Source organism: Dendropsophus ebraccatus, chromosome 10, assembly GCF_027789765.1.
Source record: "Dendropsophus ebraccatus isolate aDenEbr1 chromosome 10, aDenEbr1.pat, whole genome shotgun sequence".
In the NCBI taxonomy this organism is placed as follows: Eukaryota; Metazoa; Chordata; class Amphibia; order Anura; family Hylidae; genus Dendropsophus; species Dendropsophus ebraccatus.
This window is the reverse complement of record NC_091463.1, coordinates 73,761,625-73,776,238: the sequence shown is the minus strand read 5'-3', so window position 1 is coordinate 73,776,238 and position 14,614 is coordinate 73,761,625. Positions and strand designations below refer to the sequence as shown.

General features: G+C 43.2%; 1 protein-coding gene across 1 annotated transcript; it reads left to right on the top strand.

The window, feature by feature from the left end:
- Positions 1-2,434: 2,434 nt before the first annotated feature.
- On the top strand, positions 2,435-11,122 carry SPRED3 (sprouty related EVH1 domain containing 3). The gene is made up of 6 exons (XM_069944017.1): positions 2,435-2,550; positions 2,848-3,019; positions 5,203-5,371; positions 8,163-8,242; positions 9,844-10,005; positions 10,445-11,122. Exons 1-6 carry the CDS (start codon positions 2,435-2,437, stop codon positions 11,120-11,122), a joined length of 1,377 nt encoding a protein of 458 aa, XP_069800118.1.
- The last annotated feature ends 3,492 nt before the right edge of the window (positions 11,123-14,614 follow it).

The window sequence follows — 14,614 nt, the reverse complement described above, 5'->3', positions numbered from 1 at the left end:
GGCCACGCCAGTTTGACACAGGGCTGCAAGTTTAAAAGTTGTTTTTTAGGACAATAACTGAATCACCTGCCAAACGCACCCTAGGACAGAGCTTGGATTAAAAGCAGCTATTGGAAGGTAGAAGTGGTTTGAGATTGGCAGATTGTGGGTACAGAGTCACTTAAAAGTTTTCCATTTTCATTTTTTCCTCCTTGCCTTGTAGGAGCTATAGTGTTTTTATTTCTCCATCTACAGGGCCATGTAAGGGTTTGATCTTTCTTAGGAACAAGTGTGCTTTGTAATGGCGCCTTTCAACCTACCATAAAATGTATGCCGGAACCCCAAAAATATTATTTATGGGGTAAAATTGGGATTCCCATGTCTATATAATGCATTTTACAGTAAAACTGATTCTATATGTCAGTCCAAATACAACAATATCCTTTCATAGCTTTCATAACTATTCATACATAGCTATTTTACTTTTTTTTTTTACAGTAATTTTTTTTTGCGAATAATGATTAAAATGTGACTCTAGTTTTAATTAGTTTCATATTTGTGTAGATCGGACGTTTTGATCCCTCTTTATTAATTTTTTTATGTTATATAATGGAACAAAATTTTTTTTTTTGGTTTACACCATTCACTGTGCAGGAACAATATTGTTATATTATAATAGAGCAAACAATTACGCACGTTATGATATATAATATGCTTATTTAATTATTTTTACATGTTTTGATTATATAATGGGAAGGGGGGTGATTTTTATTGGGGGAGGGGCTATGTCATATTTTTAAAAACATTTTTATTTTTTTAGAAATAAGTCCCCCTGGGGGATTATAACATGCGATCATTAGATTGCCATTGCATAGCATTGATCAGTGTTATCAGCGATCTTCCCATAGCACCGATCTGACCACATGGAGGTAAATAGAACTCCTACAGTTGTTAAGGAAAGTGATTGTGACCCCCACAATCACGTTGCGGGGGTCCCGATTATTAAAGGGGTAGTGCGGCGCTAAAAAATTATTTACAGAATAACACACATTACAAAGTTATACAACTTTGTAATGTATGTTATGTCTGTGAATGGCCCCCTTCCCGTGTCCCACCACCCCCGCCCATGTACCCGGAAGTGTGGTGCATTATACATTACCTGATCCGTGTCGCGCATGTCCTCCATCTTGTGCCAAACGTCATTTTCGGCCGGCCGAATCGCTACTGCCGTCCCCCCTCCTCCGCGTCATAACTGTGCTCAGCCGCGATTGGCTGAGCACAGTTATGCTCAGCCAATCGCGGCTGAGCATCGGATGACACTACAGAGGGTGGCCGGAATTCAGGACAGTCTGAGCTGTTCGCCGTCCTTCCGAAAAAGACGTCACTGACTGAAGATCGGAGACGGGGGTTGCCACGTGACAGGTATGTATAGCGCACCCCACTTCCGGGTACACGGGTGGGGGTGGTGGGACACGGGGAAGGGGGCCATTCACAGACATAACATACATTGCAAAGTTGTATAAAAATGCCTGTCTTGGCTGATGGACAGCCCTCTCAGCCAATCAGTGACTGAAGCGGCGTCCCGCCCCAGTCTCTGGCCAGTCCATCAGCCAAGTCGTGACTTGTGCAGCGCTGAAGATACCGGAGCCCGGCGGGGGTCCCAGAGTAGCGATCCAGGGCTGAAGAGGCGTGGGGAGAGGTGAGGTAATACTCTGTTACTTTTCCCTATGTCCCTGCCTTTTTACAAAAAAACAAAAAACAGGGAGACTGGACTTCTCCTTTAAAAGAGAGAGGGCTTCTCCTGGCAAAAAAAGACTGATGAGCTGCCCACAGGACAGTTCATTGGTCTCAGATGTGTAGGGTGCTGATGGGCTAGAAGCAGGTTCTCCCTGTAGATGTAGTGACTAGAGATGAGCGAGACTCAATCATGCTCGAGTGCGATCTCTTGGCATTTGAATACCAGATGCAGTCCTAGGGCGTTCTGGAAAACATGGATTCCGCCATAGGCTACATTCACACATAGTATTTCTGTCAGTTTTTATTTTTTTCAACCAAAATCAGGAGTGGAGCTCAAAGGGCAAAATTATAATGGAAAGATTTGCCTGTTTTCTGTATTTTCAACCCACTTCTGGTTTTGGCTGTTAAAAGACTGACAGAAATACTGTGTGTGAACATAGCCACTGGCTGTATTCATATTTTTCAGGACAGAATCCAACTTTGTCAGCCACCACTATTTAAATGCCCAGTGATCACTCCTGAAGGTGCTAGAGTTCTGCCCATCTATAGTAATGACCTGTAACCACAGTTCAGCTCCCATTTAAGTGAACAGGAGCTGATCAGTGACTAATAACCTATCCTGTGAATAGCTCATCAGTCTATTTTGCCTTGTAACAGTCTTCTAAAAAAAACCTGAAAGCATTAAACATGTTTAACATAAATCAGACAGCAAGTGGTAATGGCTTCTGGGATGTGGGAAATGGGGGCAGGCAGTGCTCCTAATGCCCACGCCCTCCTCCTCGTGCTCCTGACGGTCTTACTGGACGATGGACGTACCAAAACGGCACCGAGGAGGTAGGTAAGAGACATACCTTCCTTCTTGGCGTCTCCTGCACAATAGGGACATATCAGTAGGTTAGATTCGTAAATTTGTCTACATATAGACATTCCAGTAATGTGCCAAGGACCCTTCATCAGGTTGCTCAGATTGTGATATTGTGATATTGCAATAATCAAAGTATTGACTATGTGTATGACACCATCTGCCCAATAATATGGAACGCTCTGGATTATTCCATCAATATTTGTTTATTTCAATGTCTTCTTATTAATGTTTTTGAAACTTTTGCTTCCGTTCTTTGCTGTTTGTAGTTACATCGTGAGAGTCCGCGCAGTGGTGATGTCCAGAGACGACTCTAGTGGAGGCTGGGTGCCTATGGGAGGAGGAGGCCTCAGTCACGTAATGATCTGCAAAGTGCGACGACCAGACACCTCTCACCAACGAGACTACCTTATCCGCGGGGAAAGACTGAGAGATCAGACTGTACGTATCATTGTTATGTAGACTGTGTCGGAATAAATTATAAAGTTATTTTTCATTTGTCTGAGAATTGGATAATGAAGAGGACACTAAAGATAGATCTTTTAACTGTATACTGTGGGGAAACTCGGTAACAAGTTTTCAGTTTCCCTGCAGTGCCACCGTTATATGATAATGCTAAAGAAGAACCTGTGGAGCCTCATTTAAGAGTGTCAAAACACAGGACTAGCCAGATATCCCTCCGGGAAGGACCCAGCCTAGGGGTGGCTCCTGTAAGGAAACCACCAAAACCACCATATTAAGTGGCCCTATAAGTTAATTTAATGACAAGGGAAAAAACAAGGCCAGGTGTCCATCCACAGACAGCTGTTTCGGGGTGTTGCCCCTCATCAGTATGGAGAAGGATTCTGGCTAGGTGGGAGCAATGCCTAGTAGAGCCATAAGAGAAACAGATCGCTGATCTCAGGGAGACCAGCCAAAACAACAACACTGCCTGCTGCTAGTAATAGCGCTCAAAGCAGTGAAGTCCTAGGTGCATTGCCCCCTGGGAAACATTAATATGCAAAAGAAGAACTCATGGAGCCTCATTAAAGAGTCTCGAAACACAGGACTAGCCAGATATCCCTCCTGGAAGGACCCAGCCAAGGGGTGGCTCCTGTAGGGAAACCACCAAACTACCATATTAAGTGGCCCTATAAGTCAATGTAATGACAAGGGAAAAACCAAAGGCCAGGTGTCCATCCACATACAGCTGTTACAGGGTGTTGCCCTTGGCTGGGTCCTTCTCGGAGGACCCAGCCACTGCACTGAGCGCTTTAACCGGCAGCCGGCATTGTTTTGGCTGGTCTCCCTGAGATGAGCGATCTGTTTCTCTTATACCGTTATATGATGTCCTGCTATTCACAGACATTTCAGGGCGTCAAGTAATAGAAAGAGCCCCTTCCTTTTTATTTAGGTTGTTCTAATATGGTATTTGAAGTGGATTTTTTAAATGTGGCAACCTGCACCCTATAGGTTGGAGAAGTGACAAGGGGCTGTATTGACCCCTACCAGATACGAATTCCAATCTCCTTCATCTGTATTCATTTCTTGTGGGACCTAGTACACAAAGTGATAATTTGCCTTAAATTTGATCCATTTTAGCCCCATGCACAGTGAACTCAGGATTGGCTATCAATATCTGATCAGTGTAGGCCTGACATCTGAAATACAACCTTTTGTTTTCCAGAATAGCATCACTGCACATGTACACAGCTAACAGAATTGTCAGCAGACAGTTTTGTATATTGTGTAATGGATGTGCTGGGGTACTGCAGCTCATGTACCATAGTGCTTCTGTCTGAGGGGGAAACCAGGGGAGCTAGTCATTCAATGTTATGTGTGGTGTAGTACCACTGTCGTTCTGCAGAGGGCACCAAAGACAAGCTCTGTATTATGCTGGTGTTGTATGGACCATAATATTCATTTATGGGTTCAAGTTGCATTTATGTACAGTACTGCATTAACCCCTTATTGACCTCACATATGTATTTTTTTGCTGATAACTAAGCAGGTTTGAGCTAGACTTCTGCCTTTTTATGGCAGCAACTTAGCACATGCCTACTGTGCCAGGATCATGGGAGATCAGCACAAACTGCAGAAATTAGAGAAACTTCAGATTTTGGCAATTTAACCCATTACATGCCATGGTCAAGTCATGACCATTACATGTATCTGCGGGCTCTCTTACCCCATCGGAAGACTCCTAGGCCCGTTGTGTATGTGCCTCTAGCTGTATACATTGGCTGTTAATACACTGCACTACAGTAGACCAGATGATCAAAGGTGAAAGTCCTTTACTAGCACTACATCAAAAATTGCATGGGTGAATCCACTTGTCCATTTTATGTTTTTTTTCCCCTCAGCTGTGATTAGTTTTAATTGATTGACTTTAGGTAAAGCTAGGTTTACACTTGTGTCACGGAGTGAATACACAGTGTGTTCAGGAATGGACACTTACAGATGCAGAAAGATCGGGATCCGTCTAGTGTCCATTTATTCTGCAGGATTTATTTGTCCTCTCAGATCCTGCAAAATAAACTGAACTTGGGACGGAGCTCCAAAGCAAGTGTGAACACGGCCTAACACAGCGAGAAATGCTGACCTATGATACTGATGGATGAGCTCTGTTCACATTGCCTCCACAGACCATCCTAGAGTGCGTCCTGAAAAAGGGTCTAGTCTACAATAAAGCCAATCCCATCTTCCATCACTGGAAAGTAGAAGAGAACAAGTTTGGCCTGACCTTCCAAAGCCCAGCGGATGCAGTGACATTTGAGAGAAGTGTACAGGCTGCTATGGAGGAACTGGTAGAAGGTTTGTGATGAGCCTACTTTACTATGGCGTAATACCGTAATACACTAGATAGATCAGGAATTGGGTTGGGCTGGGCATCTTTCTTAGCTTCTAGTTTGGAGTCTTGAGACCAGACTCAATGTAAGATTTTAGAGAAAGTTAGGATCTGTGGCATGTGTGATTAACTAGATTATCGACTAATAAAAGCGCCCAACCCCAGTATAGTGTGATACTACATGTCCTGTACTGCTGTGTGTGTCTAGTATCTCCTCCCTACAGTACAGTGTGATACTACATGTCCTGTACTGCTGTGTGTCTAGTATCTCCTCTCTACAGTACAGTGTGATACTACATGTCGTGTACTGCTGTATGTCTAGTATCTCCTCTCTACAGTACAGTGTGATACTACATATCCTGTACTGCTGTATGTCTAGTATCTACTCTCTACAGTACAGTGTGATACTGCATGTCCTGTACTGCTGTGTCTAGTATCTACTCTCTACAGTACAGTGTGATACTGCATGTCCTGTACTGCTGTGTGTGTCTAGTATCTCCTCCCTACAGTACAGTGTGATACTACATGTCCTGTACTGCTGTGTGTCTAGTATCTCCTCTCTACAGTACAGTGTGATACTACATGTCCTGTTCTGCTGTGTGTGTCTAGTATCTACTCTCTACAGTACAGTGTGATACTACATGTCCTGTACTGCTGTGTATGTCTAGTATCTCCTCTCTACAGTACAGTGTGATACTACATGTCCTGTACTGCTGTGTGTCTAGTATCTCCTTTCTACAATACAGTGTGATACTACATGTCCTGTACTGCTGTGTGTGTCTAGTAACTCCTCTCTACGGTACAGTGTGATACTACATGTCCTGAACTGCTGTGTGTCTGGTATCTCCTCTCTACAGTACAGTGTGATACTATTTTTCCTGTACTGCTCTGTCTAGTATCTCAACAATACAGTGTGATACTACATGTCCTGTACTGCATTGTGTGTCTATTATCTCCTCTCTACAGTGCAGTGTGATACTACATGTCCTGTACTGCTGTGTGTGTCTAGTATTTCCTCTCTATGTACAGTGTCATACTACATGTCCTGTACTGTTGTATGTCTAGTATCTCCTCTCTATGTACAGTGGGATACTACATGTCCTGTACTGCTGTGTGTCTAGTATCTCCTCTCTACAGTACAGTGTGATACTACATGTCCTGTACTGCTGGGTGTCTAGTATCTTTTCTACAGTACAATGTGATGCTACATGTCCTGTACTGCTGTGTGGGTCTAGTATCTCCTCTCTACAGTACAGTGTGATACTACATGTCCTGTACTGCTGTGTCTAGTATCTACTCTCTACAGTACAGTGTGATACTGCATGTCCTGTACTGCTGTGTGTGTCTAGTATCTCCTCCCTACAGTACAGTGTGATACTACATGTCCTGTACTGCTGTGTGTCTAGTATCTCCTCTCTACAGTACAGTGTGATACTACATGTCCTGTTCTGCTGTGTGTGTCTAGTATCTACTCTCTACAGTACAGTGTGATACTACATGTCCTGTACTGCTGTGTGTGTCTAGTATCTCCTTTCAATGTACAGTGTGATACTACATATCCTGTACTGCTGTGTGTCTAGTATCTCCTCTACAGTACAGTGTGATAGTACATGTCCTGTACTACTGTGTGTCTAGTATCTCCTTTCTACAGTATAGTGTGATACTACATGTCCTGTACTGCTGTGTGTCTAGTATCTCCTCTCTACAGTACAGTGTGATACTACATGTCCTGTACTGCTGTGTGTGTCTAGTATCCCCTCTCTACAGTACAGTGTGATACTACATGTCCTGTACTGCTGTGTGTGTCTAGTATCCCCTCTCTACAGTATAGTGTGATACTACATGTCCTGTACTGCTGTGTGTCTAGTATCTCCTCTCTACAGTACAGTGTGATACTACATGTCCTGTACTGCTGTGTGTGTCTAGTATATACTCTCTACAGTACAGTGTGATACTACATGTCCTGTACTGCGTTGTGTGTCTAGTATCTCCTCTCTACAGTGCAGTGTGATACTACATGTCCTGTACTGCTGTGTGTCTAATATCTCCTCTCTACAGTGCAGTGTGATACTACATGTCCTGTACTGCGTTGTGTGTCTAGTATCTCCTCCCTACAGTGCAGTGTGATACTACATGTCCTGTACTGCTGTGTATGTCTAGTATCTCCTCTCTTCAGTACAGTGTGATACTACATGTCCTGTACTGCTGTGTATGTCTAGTATCTCCTCCCTACAGTATAGTGTGATACTACATGTCCTGTACTGCTGTGTTTCTAGTATCTTTTCTACAGTACAGTGTGATACTATATGTGCTGTACTGCTGTGTGTGTCTAGTATCGCCTCTCTACAGTACCATGTGATACTACATGTCCTGTACTGCTGTGTGTGTCTAGTATCTCCTCTCTACGGTACATTGTGATACTGCATGTCCTGTACTGCTGTGTGTGTCTAGTATCTCCTGTCTACAGTATAGTGTGATACTACATGTCCTGTACTGCTGTGTCTAGTATCTTCTCTACAGTACATTGTAATACTACATAGAAAGTAATTTACAGCTCCCAGTTGCTCTATCTGACTTGCTTTATCTATGTTAGTATTTTTCTTTGAAGCTTCCAAATTACAAATTACCAGAGTTTTGGTCTCAAGATACAATATTTTCAACATACAATGATCATCCTGGAACCAATTAATATTGAAATTTGAGGGACCACTGTAGGTATCTAGACTTTAGTCTATAATGTTTATTTCTTTCTTATAGGGTCTTTGTCACATTCAACATCCTCATCATCATCCTCTGCCTCTCGAGAAGAAGCTCAGGCTATGGAGGACGTCATGCCTGTAAGTCTAAAACAAAGCTATCCCTGTTATTAGTCTGTTATCAGGAGATCCTTATATCAAAATTGGATCATCTAAAGGAGACAACTTTAACATCTGGGTTTATATGTGGGGTGACCGAGGGGTCTGCAAGATGTTGTAATACAGGGCTAGCCGATGCTGCATCACTTGTCACAGGCCTGAGTGATACACTGGCTGTCTCAGAGTCCAACAAAAACTTTTGACGATAAAAGCAGTTACCCCCTTTCTACAATGTGTTATTATGCTGTAAAACAAATTGAACTTACCAGAAATCCAGGTCCAGTTTCCTGAAGGCAGATTTTCTGACATGTGGTGGTTGAAAAAAACAAACTAAACACAGACAGACTAAAAAACAGACTAAACACAGGAATTCTGGCCAGTACAGGGTGTCACGGGTTAACATGTATGTCAATCACATGACTGCCTTCTCTCTGTGAGCACTTAGATGGCCTGGGATACACAAGACTTCCTGTTTTCTGACTGTTTCCTGTTTTTTGAGAAAAAAAAGAGTCAGAAAACAGGAAGTGCCGTGTTTTTCATGATAACTAAAGAAAAAAAAAAAAGAATGTAAATTGTAAACTTGCTTTATATCACATCTACTGTTGATTTATATTTTGAAAGTTATAACGACAGTGACAATTTAAGCAGTTTTAGCATGACAACTAATTGAAAGGCACTGTCCATTAAGTATTGGACTCAGCGGCGAGGGTCTTTAAAGCTTTGTGTGGGCTTCAGTTCTGAAGTAAGAGAGAAAACCAGAACTCACGGAGAATCCAATCTTTCTCTGATACGACACCTGTGAGTCACATCCAGAATTACTTGGTACTAATGTGACAGCTGGTAGGAGGTGACCTTGGCATTAACCGGAACAGGACTCTGCCAAAAGCAGGGGGGGTCCCTGGGTGAGACACAACTTCTCGAACCCCTGGCTAGACTTCTAGTACCTCTGCAGATCACAGGACTTGATGGAAGACCAAGATGACCTTCTCAGCATGGACATGCTTGTTCCCTCAGTAGTAGTCGCACCTCCAGTGGTTTAGCAGCAGATGCTTAGGAAGACAGGAACTCAGGAAACAGGATCAGAAACATACAGCAGCTTCGGACTAGATGGACTCTGGCCAGTGACATCTCTCAGGCTACAGCTGGTGCAGTCTCAGGAGAAATAAGGAGAGAAAACCCACCAGGCCTGCACTAACCACCCTTATATACTACAGGGAGAGTTCTCCATTGGTGGAGGCATCCTGAGGTAACTAGTGAACCCATTGGCTCAGGGGAATGAGGAGACTTGGCTAGGGCCCTGATAGGCCAAGAGAGGGGAGGATCCCAGACAGACCAGCTTCAACAAGCAGGTGGCAGACTTAGTTGTTAACCCACCACAGTAAAAGACATAGAAATCCAGCATAAACAACATACATCACACAGAATACACTTTTGACTCTTTCGACTCTGAATAAAGTTTACAACAGTGCCACCCTACATATGAACACCTTAGCAGCACATAAAGCAGGGTTTTGGGACAGTTGATATGGATTTCCTTTTGTATATTACCATTTTGATCAATTTTATTCACGTCTTGTTCTTAGCTTCACACAGATAGTGAATCATCTTCTAACAGCCGAAAGGAGATGTTACCAAAACACATCACCATTGTCACCAGTGAGTCGTCCTCTAGCTGCTACGTGAGATCTCCTGTTTCTGAAGAATTTGGGTTTACCACCGGTCCATCAGTCAGTCCAACTACGCAGGTATTTATCCTTGTCCATCAACTGTCTACGTTCAAAACCTAAACATATATGGCTAGGTTCATTTTATTTTTGGTACATATGCCTGTAATGGGCTGCCGATCAGCTGTTAGATGCCGTGCTACAGTATGAACTGCAGCCTTGTCTCCTATTAACCTAAATAGTGAGAACCTGTTCTTATTGTAACGGAGGCTACACTCTGTCTATCAACTATTGGTAGCCAATCAACTATTGATAGCCTATAGCCTATCAACTGTGTGATGCCAGACAACCTCTTTAAGTAAGGCAGTGAAATAGCTGCTGCCTTGGCCAGAATCGTCTAATTCCATAGTCTATGTGTCAAAGTTCAAACAAAAGCCTGTAACATTTAACTCTTTGACCAACTGTGATATGGGATGATAATTGTTTAGTTAGACTAACAGGTATTCACATCTCCTCTCAGTCACAGCCTTTAAAGCGTCTGTCCTTCCACGACGAGGAAGAACTTGAAAGCATCAACCCATGCAAAGATCTTTGGGTATCAAAGGGTTATGAAGACTATCGTCGTGCAGCTCTACAGCAGCCAGATCAACCCAAGTCCGACTTGAGAGTCCACTTCCAAAAAGCCACCGGGAGCAAAGCCAAGGACAGGCACTTTCCAGGAGCTGTGGCCTCATCTACATCAGAAAGTGAGGGTCAGTTAAAGGACCCTAGGGCCTCCCCTTCTTGCAGGATTCATGGTACTCCTTCTCCTAAGTCTAAGGAACACTCTCATATGTCTGGGGAGGAGGACACAGCCACCGCCCGTTGCGTCTATTGCAGGGACGTGTTTAGCAGTGAAGAGAATGGCAGAGGGCAGTGCCAGGACGCTCCAGACCCTATAGGGCGTTGTGTCTACCAACTTTCCTGCATGTGGTGTGCTGAGAGCTTACTATACCACTGCATGTCAGACTCGGAGGGCGAGTATTCGGACCCCTGCTCCTGTGACCCAGGGCACCCCCATTTCTGTATACGCTGGGCTGCTCTGGTGGCCTTGTCTCTTGTGGTCCCCTGCATGTGCTGCTACCTCCCATTACGGGCGTGCCACTGGTGCGGGGAACACTGTGGCTGTTGCGGGGGTAAGCATAAAGCGGTGCGGTGAGAGGAAGAGAACAGGGTGCAAGGAGGAAAGCATAATGTTTAGTTTTCAACCTCCTGAAAGCCAGCATATTTATATGGCAGGATCTGCGCCAATCTTTGTGAGCGGGCATGTCTTACAACTGGCCCGGGAGATATGTGTATTTCAGACAGGATGTGGCTGCAGAGGCAATGACCTACCAAAAAGAGGCAGGAGGGAATTGAATTAAGAACAGGTGGTTCTGACTAAAAAAAAAATATTTCTATGTTATAAAATGTTATGTATTACAGGCTTGAAGTGAAATTCCACAGAAGACCAAAAATGAGCTTAAGGTCACACCGAAACCAATGTACAATCTAGCCTCTAGATCATTTCATGCCACCTATAGCAAAGGGGCAGACTGGATATAAATGTTGGTCATACATTTACTTTTAACATCATGCTCTAACCACAATATATACAGTGTTATCTCTCTTGGGTTACAAGGGTAACAGGGTAATCTTTTCGCTCTCAAATTCATTCATCAGTCAAAGACTTGTGCCATGAAGTCTCTACTAGACCATTCCACCACACAAAGGTCTTGAGGACTGCTACCTCCCAGTACCCATTAAACACTCCATTGAGTTTCATATGATATCATCTTCTAATCGTTGACCTAAATGGAGTTAAATTTTCCAAAATTAGGCCAAGGAGTAAATGTATAGGGACATTTATGCCAAAAAACCCATACAAAATCACCACAGAATCATGACTATGCTTATAGAATTATCTTTATGGTAGTCTACTTTGGTTTTTTGTGGAACGACACCTCCATACTGTAATGTCTGTAAGCAAGGTTGGCTTGTGGACCAAAGCTTGGATGTACAGAGTCCGGAAAAAAAGATGACCGAAATATTAGGATATGGGAAGTATCACACATTCCCATAAAACTAGCACCTCTGTATCTACAACTGCAATGCTGAGGTCCATTCAGGAGAATTCAGACCATCTCAGTGTAAAGGAAATTGCTGTTTGAGGTGGGTCAGCTCATGGTGGGTCACACCATGTTTGGTTGGACAGGCTGGCGTAAACTTTGACTGAATCAACTGTGCTCCCTCAATGGTGTCCTTATACCTGAGCCTGTTCTTTGGTGTATATTCCTTTCCGATCCATGTTTATACCAATAACATAAAAGAGAATAGCCGAACTGCAGGAAAATGTTCTACTATGACTTTTTGTATAGCTGTTTTTGTATGAAAGACACAGTTACCCTGACAGGGATAGGGCGAGGTTATACTCCAGTGATTATAAAAAGAAACTGCAAGGATATCTATCTATGAGGCTGAGTTACATTGGTATTATACTAGGAAAGGCTAGACCCAAAATGGAAACCATTTCTTCATTTCCTTGAGATTTTTTGTTGATTTTTTTTTTTTTTGGACCTAAAAAATTACATGGTGCCTGAAATTGCCTGTTGATATCTCATGAACACACTGCTTCTAGAAGGTAGGCCGAGAATTAATCTATTACCATGAAGCAGACTGATGTTACGCTGAGAGGTGTAGAGACTGTCATCATCCTGGGTGCTAGTTTTCAACAAGTCATTTCAGGCAGCTATCCTGTTGTTCATTGGACACCCACATACAGTAAATTTTACTTACTGTATAATGTATAAAATATGAGCGTATTTCTCCTTCATTGACTTTCGGATTAGGTATATAACGGAAAGGCCATGGTCACCCTCGATCACACAAATAATTTAATTACATAGGAGTGCCTGGATTTTGTAGAGAAAAGGGAGGCCCAACCAATATTTTTCATTTCTGTTTAGAGATGTTTAACATAAAAAGACAATCATAGTAAGCGGGACACATTTTTCATGAGTGGGGCCATGTTCTATTGAGAAGTGATCAAATACTGTCTTGGGATTTAGTTTTTCTCTGGTTAAATTAGCAATGATATCAGCAGATTATTGAATATCTACCATTCATCCATTATTAAATTAAAGGAGAAGTCTGGTGGATTATAAAAGCCGGCAGCAGGCAGGGGCAAAATTGATAAAAAGTAGTAACTTACATCTCCCTGTGCCCGCAGTGAGTGGCGGGACCAGCTGCAGGACTCCTGCTGGGCTCCGGGATCTTCAGAGCTGACATGTCACGACTCAGGTCATGGACTGGCTACTCAGCCAGTCAGTGACTGGGGCGGGACGTCACTCCAGTCACTGAATGGCTGAGCGGCCAGTCCATCAGCTTGGACAGGCCTTTTCCCCCGAGTTGTGATGACAATGCCTTCCGGCGGGGTCCTGCATCCGCTTCTGCCGCTCATCACAGGCACAGGCAAAGGTACAGTGAGTGCGTACCTGTAATCAATTTCCCCCCTGCCCCTGCCGGTTGCAAGCTTTTATATTTTACTTCTCCTTTAACCAATTACTTTTAGTTTTTACACCTATAGATGATATAAAAGCCACATTCGGACCCAAATTCTAGTAAAACCCTAAACACTCTGTTTTAAATGCAGTTAAAGGGGTATCCCCATGAAGTTATCCCCCTATCCACAGGATAAAGGATAACAAGCTGATCATGAGATTCCGACTGTCAGGAGAAGGAAATTGTCCCCAGAATGACTGGTGTGTATCCTATATGTTCCATTCATTCTCTATGGGGATGCCAAACATTTCTGAGTTAAGTGGTAGGCAACATTCACAAGTCCTATAGGGAATAAATAGAGTGCCCCGGGGGTCCCCTCTTGTTTTGAATAGAGCAGAGGGTCAGCAAGACCACTACCATTCGGTTAATTTTGAATGGGAGCGGCCAAAGGTAGTTGAGTGTTGTACTTGGCTTTTTCTGGAAGCTCAATAGACAAGGAGTGGCAGTGTTACTTTCAATAAACCACTTCAATGAAAACAGGGCCCCATTCTGTTGATTGCGGGGTGGCCCAGCTCTTGGCCATACTTATCCCCGATCCTGTGGCTAGAGGATAGGTTAATGTAAATTTGTTTACCCCTTTAACCATGGTGTTTTTTGGGCCTGCATTTTGATCTTCGCGGACTGTAGCCAAAGAGCATTAAAGAGGAAGTCCCACAAACTGCAAAAAATGTCAGAAAGGTGGGGAAGGGTGAGAAAAAAAACAAACAGGTGAACTCACCCATCCCCGTGCCTCCGTTGAGCCGCTCCATGGTTCCCGTTCCCGCTGTGAGTTCACTTATTTGTTTTTTTCTCACCAACCACCACCTGCCGTTTTTACAGTTAGCGGGACTTTTCCTTTAACAACTGGTGAAGAAATCTATTTTTTTTTATTTAGTTTTTTTATATATTAGAACAAGGATGGGGAATGGGGAAAGATTATTTATATCTTTATTAGACAATTTAAATGACTGGAAGATATTGCAGCTCATTATGTAAGGTCCAACTGGACCACTACAGGAGGTAATCTTATCACTCAGTGGCAGGACAGCCTCATTCATGGAAATAGAAAAATAAATATCAACTGCACACATTTAGATTGCCATTATTTTTTGGGTTTTATTTTTGCATTTAG

Coding starts and splice junctions, on each gene's coding strand:
- SPRED3 (XM_069944017.1), top strand. CDS start 2,435: ATGGCTTCTGGGATGTGGGAAATGGGGGCAGGCAGTGCTCCTAATGCC. Junction 2,551..2,847: donor ACCAAAACGGCACCGAGGAG/GTAGGTAAGAGA, acceptor TGCTGTTTGTAG/TTACATCGTGAGAGTCCGCG. Junction 8,243..9,843: donor CTATGGAGGACGTCATGCCT/GTAAGTCTAAAA, acceptor TCTTGTTCTTAG/CTTCACACAGATAGTGAATC.